Source organism: Rhinolophus sinicus, linkage group LG02 (genome assembly GCF_036562045.2).
Source record: "Rhinolophus sinicus isolate RSC01 linkage group LG02, ASM3656204v1, whole genome shotgun sequence".
NCBI lineage: Eukaryota > Metazoa > Chordata > Mammalia > Chiroptera > Rhinolophidae > Rhinolophus > Rhinolophus sinicus.
The window spans coordinates 108,427,875-108,455,804 of record NC_133752.1 but is presented as its reverse complement, the minus strand read 5'-3'; the positions used below and the strand labels follow the sequence as shown (position 1 = coordinate 108,455,804).

Genomic DNA, 27,930 nt, shown 5'->3' with positions numbered 1-27,930 from the left:
AAAGATACCTGTAACCCAAAGAAACATGCATTGTTAACATTTTCTCCTGCAGTATGTCCTTCTAATAAAGAATGGAGATCATATGTACGAGGTGAGATCAAAAAGTATGGTGAATGTTTAAATTTAAAAAATTATAAGAGTAAAAGACACATTGTCATTAACCCCCCTCAAAAATACTCCCCATCGCTCTGAACACACTTGGAAGAATTAGGGGTGTTGTATGGGTGTCCTTCTTTGGGTGGTGTTAAGTGTCCGAAACATTTCCGAGTTGATGACACACTATTCCTTGTGGCCCACTACTCTTTCTTTTTCTCCCTTGTCGTCTCTTTGCAATCCCGCAGATAAATTCGTGGTGTAACATAAGTTGTATGGAAATAACTATCTAGTCTTTGGGCCTCCTCCCAACTCCCAGTCCTGAACCACCGGTCCTGACTATTTCCTCCACCCCCACCCCGTCTTCCCTCAGCTGAGAGAAAAACGAGGTCAATAAAACTGTTGTGAAGGGAAAATAGAGCCAAGATTTTAAATTCTAGGCAAAATCGATAGAAAACCTGGGGATAACCTATCTAATTTACATTAGTTAGAATGAGAGATAGTATCTGGGTATAAAAACTGAAATTATGCCTAAAACATTTAATTGGAGAAAAATGTGGTGTCATACAGTCTTACAGTCACTTGTTTCGTAAGGTGAGCTTCCTTTTATACATATTAATATATAATGTTGTCTATTTTATAGATGATCTTTTTTAAGCCGTCCTTTACTTAAAGCTGTTAATTCCTTGCTCCAGCATTCGAACCGGGTATAGCTTGCTTTCGTTGACACCGTTTAAACTCTCTGCTGGATTTAAACGGCGTATATTTATGTGTAACAATAAAATGAGTTGAAGTTATTTGGGGATGTCGCTTGAGATAACCAAGAACTCTGTGGGGTGTATCAGAACCAGGGCTGTGAATGGCTGAAAGGTTGAATCTTTGACCTGTTCAAGTACCGCCCATTTCTAAATCCTGACCCAGTCTAGAGGCCAGCTAAGAAAGATTGACGACTTGGATCAGAATCTCAACACTTCTTGGACGGTGTCTTCCCAATGATTTTCAGGTCCATGTGTGCAATGGGATGCAGAGTGAGAAATTTTGGCCGAAAGGTCTTCTATCCAAACTCCTAGTGCAGAAAGGTCATGAGGGAAAACTTGCGGCGTCTGCAGAAGCACGCCGACCTCAGGGACTTCCTTAACCCACACAGTGGGATCCTCTCTGGTTAGACCTAGAATGAGCAGCCTCTTCCTCCTTGCACGAACTTGCAGTTTCTGCCTAGTTGAAAATGGGCGGCCCTGTCCGTTCGGAGTGTGTGTGTGTGTGTGTGTGTGTGTGTGTGTGTGTGTACAGAATACGGAATCAGGCAGCTCTGCAATTCCTTCTGAGAGCAGAATTAAAACGCTATCAAAGCCACGTCCCCAACTTCGCTAATGTGAGCATCCGCGCTCCTCCAAGGCCGGAGCTGCCCGGGCGGCGAGAGGCGGCGGCCCGCGGCGCGGCCGCGCGGAACAATGCGGGCCGGGACTTTGTGCGCCCGTCCGCGCCCGCGCGCCGGCACGTACGTCGCCTCCACGTGTGCGGCCGCGAGGTGCATGTGCGGCTCCGGGAGAATATGCTGGAACCGCAGGACGGAGGGAAGGTGGGTGTGGGCGCGCACGACGCCGGCCGCCGGGAGGCAGCCGCGCCGCGAGAGCGCACGGCGCGGCCGGCCGCACAATAAAGTCCGGGGGCGGGCGCCGCGGAGGAGGCCGCCTGGGAGCCGCGCGGGCCTCGCAGGACGCCGACAGCCCTGCGGCCGCACCGGCTTCCCGCCCGGCCCCCGGCCCGCCGCTCGGCGTGGAGACCCCGTAAGTGCGGGCGGCGGCGGGCCCCCTCCCGGCACCGCCGCCCGCGGCCCTGCACCGCCGCCTCTTCCCTCCCGGCGCCCGCGCGGCGGTGCTGCGGCTGTAAACATGGCGCCCCGAAGCGCGCGCCGGGGAGACGCCGGGGCGCGGGCGGCGGGGGCGGCGGGCTGCTGGGCGACGCCGGGGAGGGGGCCGGGGGGGGAGGGGCCCGGGCCGCGGAGCCGGGGAGGAGGGCGGCTGGGCGAGCGGGACGCCGGGCCCGCGGAGAAGCCGGGGCGGCAGGCGGAGGCCGGCGCCCAGGCGGGGGAGGCGGCGCGGCGCGGCCCGGAGCAGAACGGTGGGAAGGGCGCGGGGCCGGGCGGGGCGCGGGGCCGTGTGGAGCGCGGCTGGCTGCAGCCTCTCGGGGCGCCGATCGGGTGTGACCGTCGCTCGCCTTCTCTGCCCGCGGAGCTTTGTGTGCGGCGGGCCGGGCCTGGGGGGGTCCCGCCCGCGCTCCCCTGCCTTCGGCGGGCCCGGAGGGGGAGGAGGCCCAAAGCGAGACCTCGCGAGGCCTGCTGGGGCTGGGAAACCGGGGTGTCGCGTGAGCGCCGCCCGCCAGGTTGGCCCTCCTTGCGCGGCCAGGCCTCGGGGCCGGCTCGGACGCTGCTCTGTGCGCGCGTTCGCTGTAGCAGCTCGTTGATCGGGAGCGATGGTCGAGGTTGGGCTGGCGGCCCCCAAGGACCCACGCGGGGCTCGGTCCGCGTTCCCCAGGGCTGGGAGCCCGCGACAGCGCGGCCTCCGCCGCCTCAGCAGGCCGTCCGGCCCCTGGGACTGCCCGTGCTGTCCGCAAAGGAGCTGCCGGGCCCTGGCTCCTGGGGTGGCCCTGGGACCCCAGCTTCCACGTGCACCGCCCCTCGCGCTGCTCGCCTGGGCCGGCTGTGGACGCTTTACGGTGTGGGCCTGGTGCCGGGCCTGTCCGTGGTCCGGTGTACGTGGCGCTGCCCGGATTGTATACGGCGTTTCCACTGTGCCCGGCGTGGCGTGGGTACGGAACTCGGTGTGCCTGCTGTACGGTGTGCTCAAGATACCGGTGTGTCCACGGTGCCCCGTTATACTTGGTGTGGGCATGGTGCCCGATGCGCACGTGTTACCTGTGTTACGCGTACAGTGTGTGGTAGTGCCGGCAGTCCACGGTGCCGGTGTTATGTAGTGTCTGAATGGTACCTGGTGTGGGCACGTGATACCCAATGTTACATGCAGTGTGTCCGCGGGAGTCCTGTCCTTGCACGTATGAGGTGTCTGAGCTCAAAGCAGGTGGCCAGGTAGCTTTTTCACTCTGAGGTTAAGTCCTGGATCCTCCCGTCTACCTCACCCAGGTGTTCTGCATCCTACTGTGGGCCTTGTCCATGGAGGCAAGAGCCTGCTGAAACATCATCTGTCTGTTGAAAGGCAGAAAGTAAACATTTACTTATTTTACTTTTAAACTGAGAACTGTAGTTGAAGTGTATGTAGTAATTGTGGGGTACATAACCATTTCAGGATTTTGGGTCACTGATTCTAATTAATGGTTGAAGGTTATCAGGCAGATAGCCTTTGTTATACTTGACAAGTTTGAGTGCTTTTTGGTTAGCAAGGTCACCTTTGATTTTTCTGAATTCTAATTTGTACAAGCGGGAGATGAAATACGAATTTTGTGCAGGCATGTTATTTTCCTTGTCTTTGGTTAATTCGTGCTGGTTACAGTCATTTTGGTGGACTCTTCTTTATAAGATGGCCAGGCTGGAAAATCAAAGATTAGAAGATACGGAATGTGTTTATGACATAGTAAAATATTTTTCTTTCTTAGCTCTGTCTGGTTAACAGGATTTCTTTTTTACATCGTATTTTTTTTACATATGTTTGTCATATGACCACTGAATCTCCCTTTTACATTCTGTAATTGGGTGATTTAATTTTTGTAGTTACCTGTTACAAAGTATTTAAATAAACAGGCAAGTGCTTCCAGCTTTACAAAGAAAAAATCACAATGTTAAAATTTAGCTCCTTTGTTCCTATTGAATATTTCTCAGATATCATTGTGTTGCTACTTCGAGTGAATGTCATCTTGCATGTTTCTGTGAATTGTGTGTTTATGTGAACTCCCACCCTTTTGTAACCCGATCCCCATTTTCCTTTAAGGGTTGTTCAGATAGTGTATAACAGAAACATTCATACTCTTTGGCATGCCTTAATTGAGACACTGCAGCTAATTTAGAATTTTGACATTTGTAGTGAAAGTATCAAGTGCTGTCTTAGTATTGCTTAAAGCTGTAAACCTCTGTTGTCTTAATTTTCCTTACTTACCATTACTGTCCTTCAATTGAATCCTACATGGAAAACATCATTTACGCAAAGAGAATGTGTCTAGAAAAAAAATTAAGGAGAAAGTGGATAGACTTATGATACTTAAAAACTTTTCACTGTTTGAAAAACCTTAACTTGGACTTAACACTGAATTTTTTTTACAGGGTAATGAGATTGTTTTGTTGCTAGATTAGAGAGGTAGCATAGCGAAATGACTTGGAGGCCAGATGGCTTGGGTCTGAATCTCACTTCTCATTTATTAGCAAAGGGATCTTGGGCAAATACTTGGGCCTCGGTTTCTTCATCTGAAAGACAAGGATGATAGTAACTGTACTATAGGATTACTGATTCATAAACGACTATTAGATCAATTCAATTCAATTTCAGTGTTAATGATTACAGTAGTGTAGAAAGGTGTGAAGCTCCGAAATTACAGCAGGACATGGTCACATATGCCTTGTCTTACTAATTGGTCTGTAGTAGCATATGTCTGAATCTCTAGTTATCTCTGAAGGTTGGAAAGTAAGCATTTGTTATATTCCTTGGGCCTCACTTACTTGAAGCAGTTCTGAGGATCTTTGTATCATTGCTTGTTTTATTTTTGTTGTGCTGAAACATACATAACATAAAATTTACATCTGAACCATTTTTAAGTGTATAGGTCAGTGGTATTAAATATGTAAAATACACTATTGTGCAGTCATCACCACCATCTATCTCCATGGCTCTTTTCATCTTGTAAACCTGAAACTCTGTATCCATTAAACACTTAACTCCCCATTCATCCCTCCTCTCCCCAGCCCCTCACAGCTGCCTATCATTACTTCCTAATATATGATGAACATAACAAATTGCAGTACATAGTGTGAGCATTCTTATTTTAACTATTGGTTTTAAATTTAAAAATTTTGTCTTTCCCTGCATCTTTCTGTAACTGCATCATCCTTTCTGTAACTGCATCAGGTTGTATGTTTTATATTTGCTTGAAGCATATAAACTTTCTAAATAAACACTGCTTGGTACGTCCTCGTTTGATCATTGTGGAACTAATCCCTCACCAACATTTTTACTAGGAATTTTGCCAAAATTAAACAAATAACTGATTTGAGTTTGGTTTCTACCCATGCCTCTTGCAGAATAACTTCCAGTTAGTGCCTTGCAGTGGCATTGCCAAAGTTGCCAAACAGCTCAGGTCTGCTTTGGTGCAGTGACTCCATGAAGGCCTTCAGTGGTCAGAAGGGTCTGCTCGTTACCAGAGGCCTGTCCTCCTATGCTCGTGCTTTTAGAAATGCTTCGGTATACACAAGTTTAGTATACAATTGTGTACCGTGATGGTAATATGTATCACATGTTGTATGTTTACCATGTCTCAGACATTGTGTAAAGTTCTTTATACACACTATCCCACTTTTAAAAATCTTGCACAGAATCATCTTAAAAACATAGCAGTCTTCCTTTCAATTATGGAATGTCATGCCTCCTCGTAGCACATACCTATTCAGGCACGTACACTCTCTAATGCCAAGTGAATGAGCTAGGAGGTTTGTGAGAGAATGTGATCCATATAACAAAATCCCTGTCAAAAGAGGTAACATAAAAAGGAAGATAATGGGAGGAAGATAAAAATCATAATCTAAGTATCAGTTGTAACTAATATTTTAAATATAGGTGCTGCCTTAAGGAAAGATCTTTTTGCATATGTATGCCTGCTATTACTGATTTTCCACTTAAACAATTAAGTTACTTTGTATTGTGAAAATATTTAATATCAAAATTAGAAATGCAAATAAATTAAAAATTTATTTGGAAATAAGAATATTTGTATGCCCATTATGTGTTTAGTTAGGAAATTTAGCAAACTGATAACTCAGTTTTACAAATAATATAATTTATATGGAAGTACTAGTGAATATTTAGACAGTTAATCTTTCATTCTATTTTGGGGTATATTTTTCATTGAATAAATAAGTAGCTAAACGTTTGCCTAACTTTATGTGAAATGAAAGAAATGACAAAGGTAAGGAATACTGTTCTATGAGCATTTTTAGGGGGTCATATTGACTTTATTTTTCAGTGATGAGAGAAATATATTTAGTAGATCACATGTGTTCTTACACATTAGTTAGAAAATGTGTGTTGCTGAAAATTTGTACACAATGTTTTATTTTGTGTAAACTGAGTAATAGTTAAGTATAGTAGATAAACTAATTTTGTTTAAATGTATGCTTTTTAGTTCAAGTAACTCCATGATTAATCTGTTTCATAAGATCACATTAAAATATTGTATTTTTCACAGTGGGTAGAATATGTTTCAATATCTTGAGTTCATTCATTAAACTACTATCTATCTACTATCTATTAGACCCTTGCTGGATAACACAATTACTGAAGCAAATGCAATAGAGTGTAACAGAAGTAAGTACAGGGGTGTGAGTTAAGGCACGTTGTATTTGAGCTAAGATTACTTTTGAAATCTTAACACTTATGATTTCAAATTTATTCTAATAGTAACTTTGTGATTTTATATTAACTACCTGAGGATTTTTAAAAACAACTCTGTTGTGATTAGTAATTTTTATGTTCTCCAGGTTTTCTAAGCATTTAAGTGAAAGGTTGACCCACTGAAATTTAAAAATTTTTTTTTCCTAGTTTGATCTACTTGTAGCTAAGTAAATTTAAAATATGATTTGAAGAAGGTAGATTCTTCTTTCCTAGTTTAAGCATTAGTCATGTAAGCACTAAAAATATACATATATATATACACACACACACACACACACGTATTTATTTTATTTATTTTTTTATTGGGGAACAGTGTATTTTCTCCAGGGCCCATCAGCTCCAAGTTGTTGTCCTTCAGTCTAGTTGTGGAGGGTGCAGCTCAGCTCCAAGTCCAGTCCCGTTTTCAATTTGTAGTTGCAGGTGGCGCAGCCCACCATCCCATGCGGGAATCGAACCGGCAACTTTGTTGTTGAGAGCTTGTGCTCTAACCAACTGAGACATCCAGCCACCCCATACAGGTATTTTTAAATGGATTTGTGTTGAGATTGAGAGAGCTCACAATTGGGATTAAAAATACTATGTTTCTTTGTTGTTGTTGTTTTTATTGGGGAAGGGGAACAGCACTTTATTGGGGAACAGTGTGTACTTCCAGGATTTTTTTTCCAAGTCAAGTTGTCCTTTCAATCTTAGCCGTGGAGGGTGCTGTTCAGCTTTAAGTTGTCCTTTCAGTCTTAGTTGTGGAGGGCGCAGCTCAGCTCCAGGTCCAGTTGCCGTTGCTAGTTGCTAGTTGCAGGGGGCGCAGCCCACCATGCCTTTGCGGGAGTTGAACCGGCGACCTTGTGGTTGAGAGCCCACTGGCCCATGTGGGAATCGAACCGGCAGCTTTCAGAACTAGGAGCACGGAGCTCCAACCGCCTGAGCCACCGGGCCAGCCCCCCTCCCCCCCCCCCAAAATGCTATGTTTTTTAAAATCAGGAAGATAACTGTGGTTTATTGGAAGAGGCTGTCATAAATGAATTTTAATTTGATTATATATGCACGTTAGGTCCCTTTAGAAGTCTACTTTGTAAACAGTTTTTAGAAAGCTGGATTTTATTATAAACATTGCTTGTGGCAGCACCATTTAAAAAAAAAAAGTCGCTTATCGAGCACCTAACATACAAGGCAATTTATAGACTGCGTTTAGTCCTTACAACAGTATGAGGAAAGTAGTGTTACAGTATGATGGTACAATAAATTACAATATTATAGTACAATTACAAGTATTCTGTAGCTTATACTAAGAGAACATATCAGGAAGCGAAGTGCCCAGTGCCTGAGGTCACATAATATATGAACGAGTGGGTATTTGAATTCCAGTGTACGACTGCTATGCCTACACTGTCTGCTGTCTCCGTAAAACCCACAGAGTCGTTGGATCTGTGTATTGATGCACTGTCATGTCCCAAATGTGCCAGTCTACCAGAAACAGAACAGTAAAAGAATGTAAAACTAAGCTCACACTTTTTACAGAAGTAGGAGGTGGAAAGAAAAGGAATATTAGAAACTTCCTGGTAATCACAACATTCCATACGTGAAGTTCTGGTCAATTCTAGGTCCACTGGAAACCTAAGAACAAGCATCTATAATTGGCTGATTTTCTTGGTGTCAATGTTGGCAGCTCACATGATGAAGATACTTGCCACGCGATGGGAGGGAGGAACCTACAACTTTCTTTCAACATGTGTAGAAATGTTTGAAAAATATTTGGGATGAACTCCACACTAGAGTGCCATTGCTGCATGAGAAGGGGTGCCCTTTAGCATTCCCTCTGCTGGATAAGTTCAGTCTGGGTCGAAATAGCTAATTTCTGAAAGTTTTTCTAAGTGTGAAGGCTTCAGAGTTCAGTGGGTGTTCACCATCATTTAAAATAAACTACTAGGTGGAGCATATGGTGGAGAAAGAAGTAGGTGACTGAGTTGTAGCGTTCACAGATTCCGACCATCCTGATATTCAGTAGGGAGGTGACAGCGGAATATTAAATGTGGTTTTCTTATATTTCATAGCTATGAAAAGATTTTTAAGAAGAAATATTCTTTAATGAAGGCTAACCATGGGGAAAGCTCTGCGTGTGGAAACTATCTCAACTTGAAAGCCATTATGAACTTCTTAGTTTCTTTGTAGGTTGGTTTATCTGCCTGTTTGTTGGTTTTTCTGTCTCAAAACTGAGAAATGCTGTTTGGGAGATCAGGTCCTTAATTTTCAATTGATTTTTTACATGGAGCCCTTGAGTTAATATAAAATATACCTAGTTTGCCCAGTTCTTGGGGAGAAACAAGTGAGACTAATTTTGGGGAGATTTCCATTAATAACACTTAAAAGATTTGGGGGACATTTCATTTATGTTAGAGATTTTGTCTTTTTAAAGCATAGAGGATGTAAAATTTAAGGTGGTTGATTTTTCCACTGTAGTTACAATCTAACATTTCTTATGTTTAAAAATAGCACATTTAGTATTATGTATTGTCAAAATACCTGATGGGTTTTATTTTGAGATACTTCACCTACTTGTTTTATTATGCTGCACATATGTATTCTACACACGTAATCTTAAGAAGCCCCTCGCTTCTTCTGATCAGTACTCGGGTTGGATTGTTTCAGGTCAGAAACTTCCATTTGGATAATTTGAAAGTTAAATTTTATTTTCTTAGGATTATTAATAAAACTAGTTTTAGACTCAGTTGTTTTTAAGAGAATTAAAAGCTGAACAACCACCAGTCAGTTTAAAGTTAGACTTTCTTTTGGTTCATTTACATATTTTAAACAAATGTTAATGAAAAATACACTATTGTAGGCCTTAGTTGCAGAAGTATCTGCATCTTACTCTTTTAAATAAATTCTTCTGGATTCTAGTTGACACATTTTGAACAAGAGTGGCCTGGCCTACTCTTCATAGCACGCTGGTTCTCAGTCATGACTGAGTTTCTGAATTGCTTTTTTTCCCCCTTAACACTTTAAATAGGAATGTCTGGAGATGGATTTGGGCTCTATTTTTAAAAGTTTTGTTTTTTTCTAGTTTTAAATTTTTATATTTTTCAGACGGTCTTGGTATATGTGCCTTCTTTTAAGTATTTCTTTTGGGGATGGCTTATAGAAAACAATGTAACCTGTGACCATTAGCTGTATGTCTCAGAAATTGTCTTTCAAGAACAATACTCATAATGTGTTTTAAAGAGGATTGACAGCCTGAAAAATAAATGCGTCCCAGAAGGAAAGACTTCAGGTCTTTTCTGGTTCCGCTACAGTGCTCTGTACTGTCACTGTGCTGCTGGTGAGAGAAGGTAGGTAGCAGAGGGAGGGTTGGGTGGTTCCTGATGGTCCCGCAGCATGTCAGAGAGGAATGCCTTCAGTAGATGGACTGCCTGCCATTCATTGGCAGAGTCTCTGGGCTTCCCTATAATTTGAGCAGCAGCCTAGAGTTCTTGCAGGTGCTGGAGGCAGCTGGTAACCCTGACAAGCTGCAGAAGAACGTGTATGTCTTTCCATAGGCATCCTGCCAGCCACGGTGGGTTGTGCCTGCAGGCAGGAGTGAGAGCATGCAAGGACGTTTTTTGGGCTCTGCTCTGCCTTTCAGGTGATCCTTGGTATTCCTCCAGGTTGGGGGTGTCATTTCATTTCCAGGTTGTTCCCCAGAGACATGGGCACTGCAGGGGCAGGTTCAGTGTCTGAGCTGAGTACCAGGGAGTGTGAGGGAAGAAACCCTGTCACTCGAGCACAGCTGGCTAGCATGCTGCGGTATCCAGTGGCCCCGGGAACCTGTGGAGTGCCTGATAATGTCCATGTGTTTCTGTCCTCTCCTTTCTTATGTAGCGTCCATCACTTCTGTGGATGCCAGGGCGCATAGCAGACGGGACGTTCAGGTGACCGGGCTGAGCTTACCAGACACACTCAAGAATCCCATTAATTGCTACTGTTAGAGTTGCATTTTAAATAGAATATAAATTTTGACCTTGAGGAATGAGTGGAAATGTTAAATGGGTATACTGTTACAAGTCACTATTTGTTTAGTAGAGGTGCCATTTGGTAGAATGATCTTAAGTATTGTAAATAATAGAAAGGGAAGAGGACCTGACGTCTGATTCATGGAAAGTAATTGGCTGTTTTGGATTCGAGCAAATTAAATGCTAAACTGAAAACTGGCCACCAGTCTCTGCTCATAGTCTCCTCAATTCGGGGAGACTGCTTGATTCAGGGTCCCTTTTCTGCACTGTGGCCTGGAATTTGCTACTAGGCAGTGAGATGAGGTCATTGTAAACGTCTCCTCATAATTCTGTCAATCACGGTATTTTGGATTCTGTTCTTAGTCTGACTTTCTAGTCTTATCTCCTGTTCCCTTAAGTAAAACTTTTACTTCAGCCGGTCATTCTGTTTATTCTTTCAGTAAGTGTTTTTTTAATGCACAAATAGTATTGGTTGTATAAGTAATATTTTTTAACTTGCTCAGGTATCGTTTTTTCCCCTCCTCACTCCACCCCCAGTGCTGGAAGTCAGTTTACAATTTAATTTAAAATGTGTTGGGACGTGAGCTCTCTATCCACTTTCACTCGTCTTCATCTTGTTGCCATCCCACAGTGATTTGTCTCCTCATTAACTTCTACAGCATTTAATGTTTTCCTCAACTCGTTCTTATTCTGTTGCCTTTTATTATTATTATTTAGCTGTTATCCCTATAATTATCTTCCCAGTTACTTGACCTGAAAACACTGACGTTTATTTATTTTTTATTTTTGTTAGTTTCAGATGTACAAAGCAATGTAATAGTAAGACATTTAAACACGTCATAAAATGATAACCCACCCACAAGCTACTACCCCTCGGATGTCATATATTTGTTACAGTACCATCACCTATCTTCCTATGTTGTACCCCACATCCCGTGACTATATATGCCTATATATTTAGTTATAATTGACATTCAATATTATTCTACTTCAGCTTCAGGCCTGTAGCACATTGGTCAGGCATCTACACAGTCTATGACGTGATCCCCTTGATAAGTCCAGTGCCCATCTGGCACCTTACATGATCTTTACAGCATTGTTGATTATATTCTCCATACTGTATTAACTACCAATTTGTATTTCTTAATACCTGCACTTTTTTCACCCTGCCCCCAACCCCATTCCCAACTATCATCCTGATAGATCTAGTACCTATCTGGCACGACTCCTAGTTATTACAATACTTTGGACTATATTCCTTATGCTATAACCTACATCCCCATGACTACTGTATAATGCCCAATTTGTACTTAATCCCTTCCCCTTTCACCCATCCTTAACCCCCCCTCCCATCTTAAAGAAGACCCTCTAGGATTCCTTGTAATACTGGTTTGGTGGTGATGAACTCCTTCAGCTTTTTCTTGTCTGGGAAGCTTATATGTCCTTCAATTCTCAATGGTAGCTTTGCTGGGTAGAGCAATCTTGGTTGTATGTCGTTGCTTTTCATCACTTGGAATATTTCCCGCCATTCCCTTCTGGCCTGCAAAGTTTCTGAGGTGAAATCAGCTGCCAGTCTTATGGGGGCTCTCTTGTAGGTAACTAGAAGTTTTTCTCTTGCTGCTTTCAAGTTTCTCTCTTTGGCTTTAACCTTTGGCATTTTAATTATGATGTTATCTTGGTGTGGGCCTCTTTGGGTTTATGTTGTACTTCTTGGGCTTGTATGTGTATTTCCTTCACCAGGTTAGGGAAGTTTTCTCTCGCTGTTTCTTCACAGAGGTTTTCAATTCCTTGCTCTCTTCTCCTTCTGGTATCCCTATAATGCAAATGTTGGTACTCTTGATATTGTCCTGGCGGCCCCTTAAACTCTCATCGATCTTTTGGATTCTTTTTTCTTTTTGCTGTTCTGGTTGGGTGTTTTCTGCTACCTTCTACACTGCTGGTTGGATCCTCTGCTTCATCTAATGTACTGTTGATTCCCTATTATATATTCTTCATTTCCTTTATTATATCCTTTATTTCTGACTGGTTCTATTTTGTGGTTTTCATCTCTATTTTTGTGCTTCCTATCTCTCTGTTGAAGTTCTCCCTGAGATCACTGAGCTTTCTTATAACCAGTATTTGGAACTCTGCATCTGATAGATTGCTTATTCCATTTCGCTTAGTTCTTTTGCTGGAGCTTTGTTCTTTTCTTTTATTTGGGACATGTTTCTTTGTCTCCCCCTTTTGGCTGCCTCCCTGTGTTTGTTTCTGTGTATTAAGTAGGGCTGGTATATCTTCTGGTCTTAGTAGAGTGACCTTATGTTGTAGGTGTGCTGTGGCACCCAGTGGCTCAGTCTTTCTGGTTCACCTGAGCCAAACGCTCCAGGTATGTCCCTTGTGTGGGTTCTGTGTGCCCGAAGGGACACTTGTAGTTGAGCCTTGGTTGATAATTGCACATCAGTGGGAGGGACTGACCCTTAGGCTCACTGGTTGTGAGGACTGGCGATGACCACAGTGCAAGAGCTGTTGTGCAGGGGCTGATCCTATGGAGCAGGATCTGCCTCAGCAGGACCCTGGTGCCTGCCCAGTCAGCCCCTTGGGTGTGTCATCCTTGGAGGCGGCTGGGTGACCACCTCGGAGGGGATCGCTGTAGATCTACTTCAGCCACAGCCCGTGCCCCATCCGGGGCCATCCAGCAGAAGCCAGAAAGAAATCTGCAGATGGCTGCCGTCTGTGCTGTGCTTGGCAGCTCCTTGAAAAGCCAAGCTACAATCCAAGATTGGCTGCCATTAGTGCCGCACTTAGGGCTCCTCAGCCAGAGGTACAGGACACACTGAAGACAGATGCTGCTTGTCTGGGTTCCACGAATCTTTGAGAGTCTAGGAAAGTCTGCAGCTGGAGCCTAAGCAGGCAGTCTGCATGAAAAAGCCACTGGAAGCGGCCTGGGTGTGCCCGAAAGTTGGGCATGTCCAGGTCTCAAATTGCTAGGCCGTGGCAGACTAATGGCAGAGACTCAGAAACGGCGGCCACCTGTGTTCATACACCGGGAAAGGGGAAGGCTCAACAAAGAAACAATGGCCTCTGCCAGCTCCCCCTTCCAGGAGAAAGCCGCCCCTCCAGCCCTCGTCCCAAGCCAGACAACTCAGTTCCCCACTTTATGTCCTTGCCTCCTCTCCAGCTGCTGCCCCAGCGCTGGAGCTCAGAGCGAGTGATTCCATTGGTGGGTAAGTCCACACACACTCCCTTGAAGCACCTGGTAGGGCAGCCGTACACAGTCTCATTCACCATCTCCGCTGCTTTTCACAACCAGAAATTATGGGGACTTCTCTCCCCAGCACTGGAACCCTAGGCTGGGGTGGGGCTGAGATCTCTCACTCCTTTAGGCTGTTGGGGGACCTCTTCCCCCACCTAAAACAGCCCTCCTGATCTTTAATCACACATGCAGGTGTGGGGCCAGCCCGTTCTGCATCTCTGACCTTCATACCAGTCTGGAGGTGGCTGCTTCTGCACGTCCTTAGTTGAAAGGCTTCAGTTCAGCTTGATTTTAGGCGATTCTCAATAGTGGTTGTTTTGTGGATTAGTTGTAATTTTGATGTGGTTGTGAGAGAAAGTAGACAGCGTTTACTGCGCCATGTTGGTGTCTCCCTCACACTGACTTTTAAATATCATTGTAATACCTAGTATGTCCAGTGTGATACACATAGTAGGTTGCATAAGTGTTCATAGGTAAACAGAAGAGTGCCCCTTTATCTTTGCAGTGCCGACAAGGTATAGGCAAAACCCACATTCTGGATGGATTTCTCCTCACACTCTCCTTGCCTACACGCTGGAGGGAAACTAGAGAGCTGATGGGTGACACTGTAGCTTCTCGGAAGCTGACATTGATGGTAATCTGGGCCTTCAGCCATACTTTATTTTTCTGATCAAGCTCATATTCCACTTTCCATGGAGACTTACTAAACTTTCTTCTCTTTCCTCAACTCCTCCCACTTGCTCTTGTGCCCTCTTTGGCCTCTTTCTTCAGAGGAGAGAGACTGCATTACCTGAGGTCTGCAAACACCTGCACTTATGTCTCCTTTTGTCACTCTCTTCCCGTGTCCAAGACCATACCCTCCAGAAACCTCTCACCTCTTTTATTTTCACCCTCTTCTGTACAGGCTTCCTTCCGTTTGCATTCAGATACACAACATCTACCATTACAAAATAAGCAACAAAACTACACACCCACTGATCTGCTTTTCTTTTGTGTCCTTTCTGAACACTCATCAAAAGCATCGTCTTTCTTCTTCTTTTCTTTCTTCCAGTCCAGCTTCTGCCACCATCATATGGTTGGAGCTGCCCCAGAGGGGTGCTGTGACCTCCAGGCTGCCAAAGTACCGACTTTCCTTTGTGCAGTCCATCACCCTCAGCTTGATTCTGTCGCTGGTTCCTGCATGGTGACAGAATGGGTGCATCAGTTTGTCGCATCACTTCTGGACCTGGCGATATTCAGAGAAGGGAGAGATCATTTATTTCATAGGAGCTAGGAGATGCCCTGAAAGCAGCACACTTCCCCTCACTGAGTCACAGAGCTGTTACTGCACCCGATACCAGGCGATCAGGCAGCTGGGTCACCGTGCTTGGAACAGACTGACCTTCAAAGCTGAAGAGCTGCTGGGAGTCTAATCCTTAGTCTTCTGCTGATCAGTTCTCCAGGTTACAGGCTCAGGTCCTTCATGAGGGCTGTGAGATGCACATTACCTGGCCCCGTGTGCTGTGCTGCCTTTAGCTAGTGCTACAGTCTTTGTTTGCTTCAACCATGCTTAGTGATCCTAAATGTCCTAGAGGCCTGAGGTGAAATGTCAGCTCCTCAGGGAAACTAGTGACTGTCCAAGCAGAGGCGAGGGAACACAACCTCTGTAGCATCTGTACTCAAAACAGCCAGAATTGTTGTGTAGTGGAAATAAATGTTGACTGAGTAGATGACCTGAGTGTTCTAATGTAGAATAATCAAAAGAACTGATGGCAGGGAGCTACAAAATACCCTTGACTGTTCAATTATGGCTAAAATGAGTGTTGCATGTGCTCGGATAGAATCTGTATTAGCTTGTTAGGCTACTACTTTTTACCCAGAAGTATTTACAGAGTTTACTTTCAGAAGAACCAGCACACTTCACACAGTGTGTTAAGATAATTGTAAGACTTCAGATTTTCTTGTACATATAATGTTTTATACATTTTCAAAGATATCACCTTTGAGATGTGTGTTGTTTCAACTCAGTGTGACAGTATAGAAAATAAGAGGTGGCATGTCTCCTAAACGCATGCTGTCATGGATGACGTGCCTTTGTGTGGAGTGTGGGCCACGTGTCTCTCTCTCTGCATGGATTTGCTGTCTGTGATCCAGAACGTGGTCATGTAATTTCTTAGTTGTTTCTTCTGTTGCTTATACATTACAGCAAAATAAAGAGTACAATGAGATTGGCTCTTTGTTATGATAAAATTTCCTTTATGTAGACTGCTCAATAATAGATGGTTTCTAAAAAATCGTGGTTAATGTTCATGTAATCAGAATCTAAATAATGGAAAAGTTCATTTGCAAACTGGTCTAATTTCATGAATTAAAGAGATAATTTTAAAGGTAAATGTATTAAGAAAAAGCAGGTCAGTACAGATCGACGTATCACCTAGATCTCAGTCTGTAGCAGAGTGCCGTGGCTGTTAATGTGCTGAAAGTATACCCCACTATTTGAGTTATCTACTTTCTAACTTCATTCAAACTTTCAATAAGCAAGATTTGTTACTTTAGTGTAAACTGTTAATATCAGACAAAATTGGCTGACTTCCTGTTGTCTCTGCTCTTGAGTACCTTCCACATGGTGCTCAGACATACTTTAAGTAACTCATATTACATCGGTTCTGAAGTCCAGAATCTCAGTCCTTTTCTTTAGATTTGAAGTTTATCCTTATATAGTCTACGAATTATGACACACTGCTTTTGAAAAAAATACTTGAGAGAAACATTCTGGTTGACTTAGCGTGGGCTGGTATGATTGCTATGTGATAAGTGAGTGGCTCGTTAAAAATAATTATTTTTCCCCCTTTCTTCTGCCTCCCCCCTACTCCGGTTCAAGCCGTTGTTTCTCAGTCTAGTTGTGTAGGACACAGCTCCCTGACCCAGCTGGTGTTAGGAGCCTTGCGCTACCCCCGGCTGAGGCGGTTGGTCGCCGGTCGTCAGTCAGCCGCTCACAGCTGTAGCTCACGGCAGCTGCCGGCCACTCCTGGCAGCACACGGCAGCCCGTGGCAGCACACAGTAGCTCATGCCAACTTCCAACTCATGGCCGCCCAGCTCCAGGGAGAGCTGTTGTAAAGGGCACAGCCCACTGGCCCATGTGGAAATCAAACCGGTGGCCTTTGGTGTTAGGAGCACGGCACTCCAACCACCTGAGTGACCAGCCGGCAAAAAAATAATTTTAATATTAGCATTATATGTTCCCCATCTCATGGATTTTTAAGTCCTTGGAAGACAGTGATTGTGTCATTTTAACTGACTTGTTAGCAAAAAATAATGTTAGCAAATTACAGGATCACAGTAACCCTGTTCAGCCATGCTGACATTTATCCAAAGTTGGCTATCTCTAACTGGAAATACCATGAAATCTTCAGTATTTTTCTTTTTTTTTTTGGCCTGCCTGCTTAAAATGGTTTTCAGGACATTTATTTTTATAATATTATAAAAATGGCTATTCAAAACATTTAAATGGTGAAGATCACATTTTGTTACAATTACAGTCGATTCTGGTTATTTGCTGTAGTTATGTCCCATGAAGTCACCACAAACACGGAATTGGCCAACACTGACCCTTTGCTCCTTGGGGAAATGCAAGGTTAGGTTCCTGCGAGTCTCTGGTCACATTTTGTAAACCCAATACCTTTTCATTTATATAGGTTCGTTTGCCAGCATTCTTGTAAAAAAGCCATTCTCAGTGTCAAAAACCTGTTCTTCTACATAACCTTTTTCCTATGTAACATTTACCTGCAAGTTTCCCCCAGAATATCTGTCACCTCTTGAAACATGCCCGCCAGCACTAGTTGGGGGTGGAGGGTGGGGGAGGGGGTGGTTAGCATTTTCCTGACCATGGCTCTCATCTCATGGATCCACAAACTCAGCTGCTTTTCCATCTTCATAGCTTCCTCATGCACTCTAGGTGTTATTTCACACTTTCCAGGATGCCCTTGGCACAGATGGCGCACTCCGCTTCCCCGTTCTGGGCACACCTGATGGCCGAGTGCGTACCGTGTTTCCCCGAAAATAAGAGCCGGATTATCAGCTCTAATTGATCTTTTGTAGCAAAAATTAACATAAGACCTGGTCTTATTTTAATATAAGACCAGGTATAATATAATATATAATATAATGTATAATACTGGGTCTTACATTAATTTTTGCTCCATAAGACGCATTAGAGCTGATGGTCCGGCTAGGACTTATTTTCGGGGAAACACAAAAGCACCATAACTCTGGAGGCTGAGTAAAGCTCCTCTGACACAGCACAGCCTCTGACTACCAGATAGCGCCATACTGGGGTCATTTTAAAGAGCAAGATCACCAAGGAAAAGGACTCACAGTCTGAGCTGGAGGGAGCAGGCAGAGCATCACCCTGCTGCACCCGCGGGGAACAGGGGACGTCAGATGGCTCTGAGTATTGATTGGGGTGCAGATAATCTTAGGGACTTGCGGATTTACAGATAGCAATCTGCGAATAATGCGAGTCCACTGTAGTAGACAAAGTAGCCATAGTTTTTCTGTGTCAGGGTTTTTAGGATGGTTTCATTTTCGTATCTTGTAACTCTTATTTCATTTTTTTTTTTTTTAATTTAAAATTGTTTTATTGTTCATTCCAAAAAAAAAAAAAAAAAAAAAAAAACCAAAACAGTCTCCAGCTACATGGTAAGTCACTTTTAAAATCCAAACAACTTTGCTGTTTTTATATGAAAGGTAATTATGCAATAGTTGTCAGGAATGTTGAATAAGATAAAGTATGTAGGCAGCAGATACCAAAGAAATCCTATATGGTTACACAGTTGTTCAGGCAAACACAAGAAAACTCTGGTTCAGTTTCTATGAACTATCAAAAGGATAAAGACAAAATTAATCAGGCGTTGAATGGCAGCTTTTCAACATAATGAAGACACATAAACAGACAAAATACACCTTCTCATTCTAAAACATTTCTTTTTTAGTTTGTATGTACTTTGAATAATCTTGTATTAAGTTTTGCTGCAACTTTCAATGTTCAAAGTAAATCTATCCTGGTGAAGGTTCTAAGAAGTCAACAGCAGCAGCAGCAGGGGCATAAAACAGTCATTTCACTGCTATTTCCAGATTCTATAAAATCCCAATGCTATTGCCAGGCAAGTAAACACGGAGGCTGCAAGATAACGAATTGTCTCAAGCTTGTTAGATTCCATTAGTGTTTTTAAAGACGCAATTTCAGTGTCAATTTTATTACTGGTCTCTGAAATAATACTTTTGATTTTGGTATCCTTTCTGGTAAATTCTGTGGTTGCTTCCATAAGTTTCTTTTCTTGATCTGTAAACATATCTGTTACTCTGCTCCTTTCTAGGTTGATGTCCAGTTTATTATCTGCTCTGATTCGACTAGTTTCATTTATCAGTTGTTGTTTAACTTGTTCTAATTCAATTTTCATTTTCTCATTCTCTGCCCTCAGATTTGCAAATTCACTTTTCTCTAGGATGACCATATCTTTTCTGATGGCGTCCAAATGAGCCATTAGCTGTTGTACTGTTATTTCCTGTTGAGCTTGAGTGACCATCTCCTTATAGATAGCATCCAAGCTGATATTTGATAAAGTGGTTAATGCTGATACAATTGTTTCTGCTTGTGCTTTGTCAAATCCATGAGTTTCCAAGTCCCGAACCAATGCATGGGTATCAAAAGTTAATTTCCTTTGTTCTAAAGGAGTTATGTCCACTCGCCTCATATCAAATCCTTCCTTGGTTGTGGTGGTTAAGAAGTCTCTCCGCAAGGCCGGCAAGAAACGCCCACAGGGCATTAAAAGCCGGCAGTCCCCACTGCTTTCCGCTAGCAGGAGACGCCAAGCCCCGCGACTCCACATATCCTCAGTTTTCCGGTCTCTTATTTCATTTTATAAAACAATAAATTTTGTCCTGAAATTTCATGGCTTCAAATGAAATATAAGAAAATTCCTCTTGTTTTGAGTTCTGTTATTTGGACATTTTGTTCCCTATTTCTTTTTCCAACCTAGGTAGGGCTTAGTACCATATTTCACCCAAAATAAGACCAGGTCTTACATTAATTTTTGCTCCAAAAGATGCATTAGGGCTTATTTTCAGGGGATGTCTTATTTTTTCATGTACAACAATCTACATTTATTCAAATACAGTCATGTCATCTTCTTCTGGAACATTATCATAACTCTCCAAACCCCGAATTCTGGCTTGAATTTCTTGCGACTCCGTTTCCTGTAGAACCATTGGCCCCAATCTCTCATGTCCAGCAATAGAGCTCTCCTTAAATGAGCCCTTCTTGTCCATGTAGGCTGCTCGTAGTGCATTGGCAACACAGCTGTCAATGATTTTATCCCATGAATTCTTCACCCAAGTCACAACCTCTTGCAGGCTAGGCTTCACAAAGTTTCCAGGCTGAGTTCCATTCTATTTTCAGTGTAATCATTGATTTCCATGTGCAAATGGACCTTGAATGCCTTGTTTATTTCAATGTCAAGAGCCTGGAGATAGGCAGTCATTCCTGCGGGAATCATTATTTGATCTATTCTTCTCTCTGCAAGGAAGTTCTTCATGTCTTTAGCACGGTGAGTGCTGGCTGAATCCCAGACTAGCAGACCTCTTTGGCCACCTCGCAAAACAAGTGGCAGCATTAAATTGACCCTCTTCCTTATAATTGCTGGTGTGCACCACGCTTTTTCTGTTTCAAGAACGTAAATGCCTGAAACACGTTCAGCCTTATCTTTCTTGCCTTTAGTGATGATTAGAGGTGGGGCTTTCTTTCCATCCAGACAAATTGCCAAAATACAGGTAATGTGTGTGCTTTCGTAACCAGTGGAGGGAATGTAGATTGACGAGGCACCCCTCTGATCAGTTGTCCTTTGAGATCCTTGGCCCATAAACATTGCAGGTTTATCTACAGCAATCATGTTGGAGAGTTGGTGTTTAGAAAAGGCAGTGCTATCAACAAAGGACTTGAATGCAAGTGCACATTTAATTACTTCAGTATCTTCCAGCTTGAACAGTGTTGTCGATCTTGGAGACAGTTTGTATTGCTGAAGGAAGCCATCCCGCCAGTGTTGTGAGGCTTTGAATTCTTCTGGGGATATTTCTAACTGTGGTGCCATTGCAAGGGCAAATGCTTGAATATCAGCCCAGCACACAACCAAAGCCTTTGTTCTCCTGTCAGCAATCCATTCACAGATGATGTCTTCCAGCTCAGGAAATAACGGTTACTGACCTGATCTACACTTGCACTTCTTAGCATTTCCCTCGTCCACCTGTTGACTGAGGTTATGGTACTCTGCTTGCCATTTTCGGACCATTCGGAGATCCAACTTCTCTTTGCAGAAAGCCGTAAGATTCTTGTCCTGGGAGTCCTCCATGATTCCTTTAAATCTACCATTAAATAAAGTGTTAATTGAAGATTTACGAGACAGGAGTGGCAACAAAAATGATGACAGTTAAGAATGATGGTCCACACAAAAGAGACGAAAAATAGCAGGCACCAAAATTCAGAAAACATTTCTTTATTTCAGATGAGTGCATTAAGTACGTCCGTTACAACACACGACGTATTGAATTACGAAGATTCGTATTAGACACAACCACATCCGTTTGTTATCAAGTGCGCATGTTATTCGTGTGTTGTGTCTATGCTCCGGTTGGTCATTCGGCAATAAGTCTCGGATTCATCTGTTTACATAGGCGTTTACCTCTTGTCCAGAGGTGCCTGCTTGGGTATTTATAAATAATTATTTATACTACCATTTATTTTAAGTATTAATGTCAATAGTATTTATATTTAATTATATATTAATATTATTTTATAATTCAGTACGTCTGTCATGTGTTGCAACGGAGGTACTAAATTCATCCGTCTGGCTGACAATCTTAACTGGGGCTTCTTTTTGGGGTAGGGCTTATTTTTGGGGTAGGGTTTATGTTACGAGAATCCTGAAAAATCATGCTAGGGCTTATTTTCCAGTTAGGTCTTATTTTCGGGGAAATACGGTATGTATTAGGCCCTTGGTAAATTTGGCTTTAAAACAAGGATCAGAATTTTTCTTTTTTCAGAAAGCATTTCATATGATTAAACAAATCAGATGTACTTCAAAGAATTTGAGATTTTATGGGATAAAATGTACATTGTTTGGGTATATGTTTTTTAAGTTTTAAGTTGTAAAAGGCGATTGACACTAGGGCAAAAATCTTGGAAGAAAAGGTGGATAAATTTGATTATATAAAAATTTTAGAGCCGGCCCAGTGGCTCAGGCGGTTGGAGCTCCATGCTCCTAACTCCGAAGGCTGCCCGTTCGATTCCCACATGGGTCAGTGGGCTCTCAACCACAAGGTTGCCAGTTCAATTCCTCAAGTCCTGCAAGGGATGGTGGGCAGCGCCCCCTGCAACTAAAATTGAACACGGCACCTTGAGCTGAGCTGCCTCTGAGCTCCCGGATGGCTCAGTTGGTTGGAGTGCGTCCTCTCAACCACAAAGTTGCCGGTTGGAGTCCCGCAGGGATGATGGGCTGCGCCCCCTGCAACTAGCAACGGCAACTGGACCTGGAGCTGAGCTGCACCCTCCACAACTAAGACTGAAAGGACAACAACTTGAAGCTGAACAGCACCCTCCACAACTACAATTGAAAGGACAACTTGACTTGGAAAAAAGTCCTGGAAGTACACACTGTTCCCCAATAAAGTCCTGTTCCCCTTCCCCAATAAAATCTTAAAAAAAAAAGAAAAAATTTAAACTGAACAAAAGCCCATTATAAAGGAAGAAACTGGGACAATATTGGCAACATAAATGATACCCAAAGGTTACTTTTCTTCTGGTGTGTAGAAAATTCTGAAGAGTCATTAAGAAAAAGGCAAACAATACAATACATAGAGAACACAAATAAGTGCTTTTCTAAAGAAGAGCTACAAGTATATATATATATAAAAAATTCTTGAAAAGATTTATGGCCTCAATAGCAATCTTAAGGAAAGCAAAATAAAACAGGATATAATTTTTGCATTTTTGGTTTTGGTGAAAATTAAAACAAGACTAAATAATGTAAAAAGGCTAACTAGTATGTATAATATGATAGTTGTGGTCTAAAAACGCATTCCCTTTCTTCAGAGGAGCGTTTAACCCTCTTCCACCATGACCAAAGAGGAGGTCCTGCTGAGAGACCATCTGTCATCAGGGTACTGTTCTCATATTTTAGTGGACAACACATTTAAAATAATTTTAAAAGGGAAAGGAGATGCAAACTTAAAAGAGGTTGCCACGCCACTGAGTGGTAAACGTAAGGAGGAGTAGAAAATTATAAAAACCCAGCACACAGATGCAGAAAGTGTGGCCATTTGGTTTGCAGCCCGTGTTTGCCCCTTAGGGGACATTTGGCAATCTCTGGAAACATTTTTGGTTGTCATGCCTTGGGGGCTACTATTGGCATCTGTAGGGCAGAGGCCAGGGGTGCTGCTGACATCCTAGAACGCACAGGACAGAGAGTCACCTGGTCCTCGAGAGCCCCAAGATTGAGAACTCTGGTGTAGGGCTGGAAGCTCCTGTGTGACCTACTGGGAATAGGTGTGCCACTGTGTGATGATGGCCCTGAGGTACTAAGAAAATGTGTTTGCTGTACACTTGGTGTAAACCGCTATGGGTGTGTCTAATTGTCATTAGATTTCCAGTCATATGTTTTAAAGAAATGTTTAATGCTTAAAGAAATCAGCACTTATTTGGAAGATTTATACATCTTACTTTAAATAGGGATAAAATAGGCATTACTGTATTCTAGTATTTTACCTAATGTGAGTCACATAACTAACTTGTTGAAAAACCTTTCCTCCTTTTTGTGTGAGTAATTTCTTAATGGAATATGCTAATCACAAACACAATGCACACTAGCTTAAAGGCCCTCATTTAAACAAAACAAAACTAGTTTCCTAACTCAGTAATGTGAAAACTATGCATTTAGAAGTGACTGGTAGATTAAATTTATTTGATAGGTAGCATACTTGTAGAGTGCAGAATTTCTGATTATTTGGTCTGAGTTTTCATAAATATGCAGGAAATGAGTCAGAGTACTTATTTAGTAAAACCACAAAATAAAAGTAAAAAATACAATAATGTTTTACATTACGTAGGTACAGATTTTTTCATTGATATTTGAGAGGTGGTCATACAAATAAACTTTTGTTTCTTCAGTATTTTTTGGTAGTAGAGGGGAGGAGGATATTATGAAGAGTTCGTTTTTTTTAACAGAATTTTGTAATTCACACTTAATCATTGTTTTCTGTTAAGGATAAATTGTTATGTACAGTAATGAACATTTGATACCTGATGCTTGGGAGTTTTTAGGAAAATAATTTAGACTTAAAATACATGGCAAAATGTTAATTATTGAAGCACAAAATGTTCCTATAATTCTACTTTTTTGTAATATATGCTTGAAATTTTCCGTAACAGTCGTTTTAAAAAGTTAACAATGAAAATAGGCGCTCCTTTCTGGAGGATAGGGAGCTGGTCTCAGGGGAAGTGAGGGGAGACACGTTTAAGAACAAGTGACTGTGGTCTGAAAGTTCCTTTTAAGTTGAAAATTTTTAATAGAAACTATAAAAATAATCCTCTCCAGGCTCTTCAACAAAGTGACATGTCAGTTGGCTTCGGGGACTTGTGTTTTAAGTGCACAATTTAGTGGTTTCTAGCACATTCTCAAGGCTGTGCGGCCATTACCACTAATTGTAGAACACTTTTCATTCTGCAAAAAGAAACCTTGAATCCATGAACTCTCTCCATTCCCTCTCACCGGTCCTGGGCAACCCTTTATCTGCTTACTGACTATGGATTGGCCTATTCTGGACATTTCATATCAGTGGAGTCACAACGTGTAGCCTTTTGTGTCTGGCTCCTTTCACTTAGCATAAAGATTTCGTCCACGTTGTGGCCTATGTCAGTGTTTCATTCCTTTTTGTGGTTCGATAGTATTGCATTATATGAATAATGTTCCAGTAGATGTATCACATTTTGTTCATCCATTCATCAGTTCATGGATCTTTGGGATGTTTTCTCTTTTTGGTTATTATGAATAATGCTGCTATGAAATACACGTGTAAATTTTTGTTGGATATAGGGTTTTTTTGGGAGATAATTGACATATAACATTGTGTAAGTTTAAGGTGTACAATGTGTTGATTTGATACATGTATATATTGCCATATGATTACTATCAGAAGTTAGCTAACAACTCCATCAGGTCACATAATTAACATTTACACTCTAGTCTCTCAGCAGCTTTCAAGTATATAACATAGGGTTATATATGATCCTAATGCTGTTCATTAGATCCCACAGCTTATTCATCTTCTAACTGCACGCTTCTCCCCTTTGGCCAACAGAATGGGAATCTCTTGGGCATGTACCTAGAACAATTTCTGGGTTATACGGCAATTCCCCCTCTTTTGAGGGGCTGTCAAACTGTGTTCAGAAGCAGCTGCTGCCCGTTTTACATTCTACTAGTTGTGTATGAAGATAGCAGTTATTTTGCTTCTGTGTCCACACTTGTTTGTTTTGATATTTTGCATACAGCCATCCCGAGTGTGAAGTGGTATCTCAAGGTGGTTTTGATTTGCATTTCCCTAGTGACTAACGATGTCAGGTATCTTTTGGTGTCTTATTTGCCATTTGTACATCTTCCTTGGAGAAAAGTCCGTTCAAAAACTTTGCCTGTAGGTTGTCTTTTTATTGCTAAGTTGTAAGAATTTTTTGTATATTCTGAGTAGAAGTCCATTATCAGATAAGTGATTTGCAGATATTCTCTCCCATTGTCTGGGTTGTCTTTTCACTTTCTTGATGATGTCCTTTGAAGCACAAAAGTTTTTAATTTTGATGAAGCCCACTTTATATTTTCTTGGTTACATTGTTGAATGACCCCTCATTCTTTTTTATACCCGCTTGTACTCCACTATATATAATGATGCCCCTTACTGTGATCATCCAGTGTGCCCCATTGATTTACAAACAGTGCTACAGTCAGTGGCTTTGTGCGCTTGTCATGGGTGATTTTTGCCTGTGATATTGCTGGGTCAGAGAGTAAATGTGAGTTCTGGTCAAGGTGGTGGAAATATTGTACGCCAGTTGTAATGGAAAAATTTTAAAAAAGTATTAAAAAAAGAGTAAATGCATATGTGATTTTGTGGTTAGACTGTGACATTTGTGTTCCCTCCAATAGTGTCTGAAAATGCTTGTTTCTCTACAGCTCTACAGAGGATATTGCCAGGCTCTTAGATTTGTGCTAGTCTGATTGGTGAGAAAAGGTGTATTAAAATGGAGTGTTAAATTTCTTTTGTTATGAGAGCAATTAAGTATCTTTCCAGAAGTTTACAGGCCTTTTGTATTTTTCTGTTTTCTTCCTGTCCATATCTTTTGTCCATTTTATTTTTTCTATTAAGCTTCTCCTGAAAGTTTAGAAGTTACTGACACATTAGGCATATTAGCCCTTCCTTTATGCTATAAATGCAAATGCTTTTTATATTTTTACCTACATTTTGTCATTTATATTTTCACCTTGCTTAAACAGTATTCTGGCCATGCAAAGGGTTATACTTATGTTTGATTTTAGAATTTTCTTGTTGTTGGTCGTGGTAGTCAGATTTATCAGTCTGTTACCCTATTGCTTTGCTTCTGTATTTTGAACCACAGGAATGTTTTTTTCCCACTCTGGTTTAAAAGGAATTTATCCATGCTTTAGTTTATTATTTAGTTTATACTTGCTGATTTCATTATTTTTTTATTTAGGTTTTTGAAACACTAGGAATTAATCCTAGTGTATAAGATGAAGAATCTAGTTGTCGCAACATTACTTTTTAAATATCCTTCTTTTCACCACTGATGTGAATGTCTTTTTTATCACGTAATAGATTTCAGTAAGCACTTGGGGCCAGTATGAGCTTTCTATCTTGTTCTATTCGTCTGTGTCTTTTCATGTGCCAATACCTTACTGTATTGATGTTATATTAATGATTAGCTATATATTAATCTCTGATTGGGCTAGTTCTTCCTTATTATTTTTCTGTTTTGGAAATTTTTTTTCAGTAATAAAAAAACTTTTATTTCTGTATACCAAAAATAATCAGAAAATGAAAATTTGAAATGGTATTACATCATTACAATAGTATAAAATATTAAACACCTAGGAATGGACAAAGTGCAACATTTTTGTGCAAAAATAATAACATGTTATTGCACTAAGTTAAATAAAACCCAAATATATGTTCAGGCATTAGGGGACTCAACATTGTAAAGATGCCCTCCCAAATAATCTATAGATTCAGTGCGGTCCCAATCAAATTCCAAGAAATTAGTAAACTGATTCTAAAATTTACATAATGCAAAAGGCCGAGGATGGCCAAGATAATTTTTTTATTAGTTTCAGGTGCACAAAACAATGTAATAGACATTTATCATTTATATCCCTCACACAGTTACAACCCCTCTCCCCCCATCCACTATCCCTCTGACATTGCACACAGAGCCATTACATTTCCACTGTCTCTATTCCTAATGCTGTACTCTGCGTCTTGTAACCATATATATACATATATGTATAAAATTGTAGTTGACATTCATTATGGTTCAGCTTCAGCTTCCGGTGTACAGTGCAATGATCAGGCATCTACATCATCCCTGAGGTAGTGTCCCTAATGAGACAAATGTCCATCGGATACCCTACAAAATCTTTACAACATTATTGATTACATTCCCCAAATTGACTTTCGTAACCCCATGGCCATTTTGTGGTTACCGACTGTTTTCTAATCCCCTCACCTTCCCCCTTATCCCCACCCCCTCTCCCATCTAGCAACCCTCAGTTTTTCCTCTGTGTCTCCAAAACTGTTTCTGATTAGTTCATTCACTTATTCTTTTCTTTAGATTCCACATATAAGTGAGATCATATGGTATTTGTCTTTCTCTGTCTGACTTATTTCACTTAACATAATGTTCTCTAGGTCCATCCATGTTGTTGCAAA

At 41.9% G+C, this 27,930-nt stretch overlaps 1 protein-coding gene and 1 pseudogene across 20 annotated transcripts in view; one reads left to right on the top strand and one right to left on the bottom strand.

Annotated features, from left to right (window-relative positions):
* The first annotated feature begins 1,039 nt into the window (after positions 1–1,039).
* Positions 1,040–27,930, top strand: part of ZMYND11 (zinc finger MYND-type containing 11) — a 126,643-nt gene continuing 99,752 nt past the window's right edge. For 3 of the 20 annotated variants that reach the window (XM_019719306.2, XM_019719303.2, XM_019719300.2), the window contains exon 1: positions 1,534–1,672. Coding sequence is in view for 5 of the 20 variants with exons in the window: in XM_019719299.2 (XP_019574858.1) it covers positions 1,545–1,672 (128 nt within the window). In the remaining 15 variants the exon portion in view is untranslated. Of the gene's footprint in view, positions 1,122–1,453; positions 1,881–2,076; positions 2,215–27,930 lie in introns of those variants that run through there. The other 17 variants (XM_074325072.1, XM_074325069.1, XM_074325064.1 and 14 more) reach the window with 15 other exon arrangements.
* LOC141570046 (coiled-coil domain-containing protein 90B, mitochondrial pseudogene) lies at positions 18,900–19,810 on the bottom strand (annotated as a pseudogene).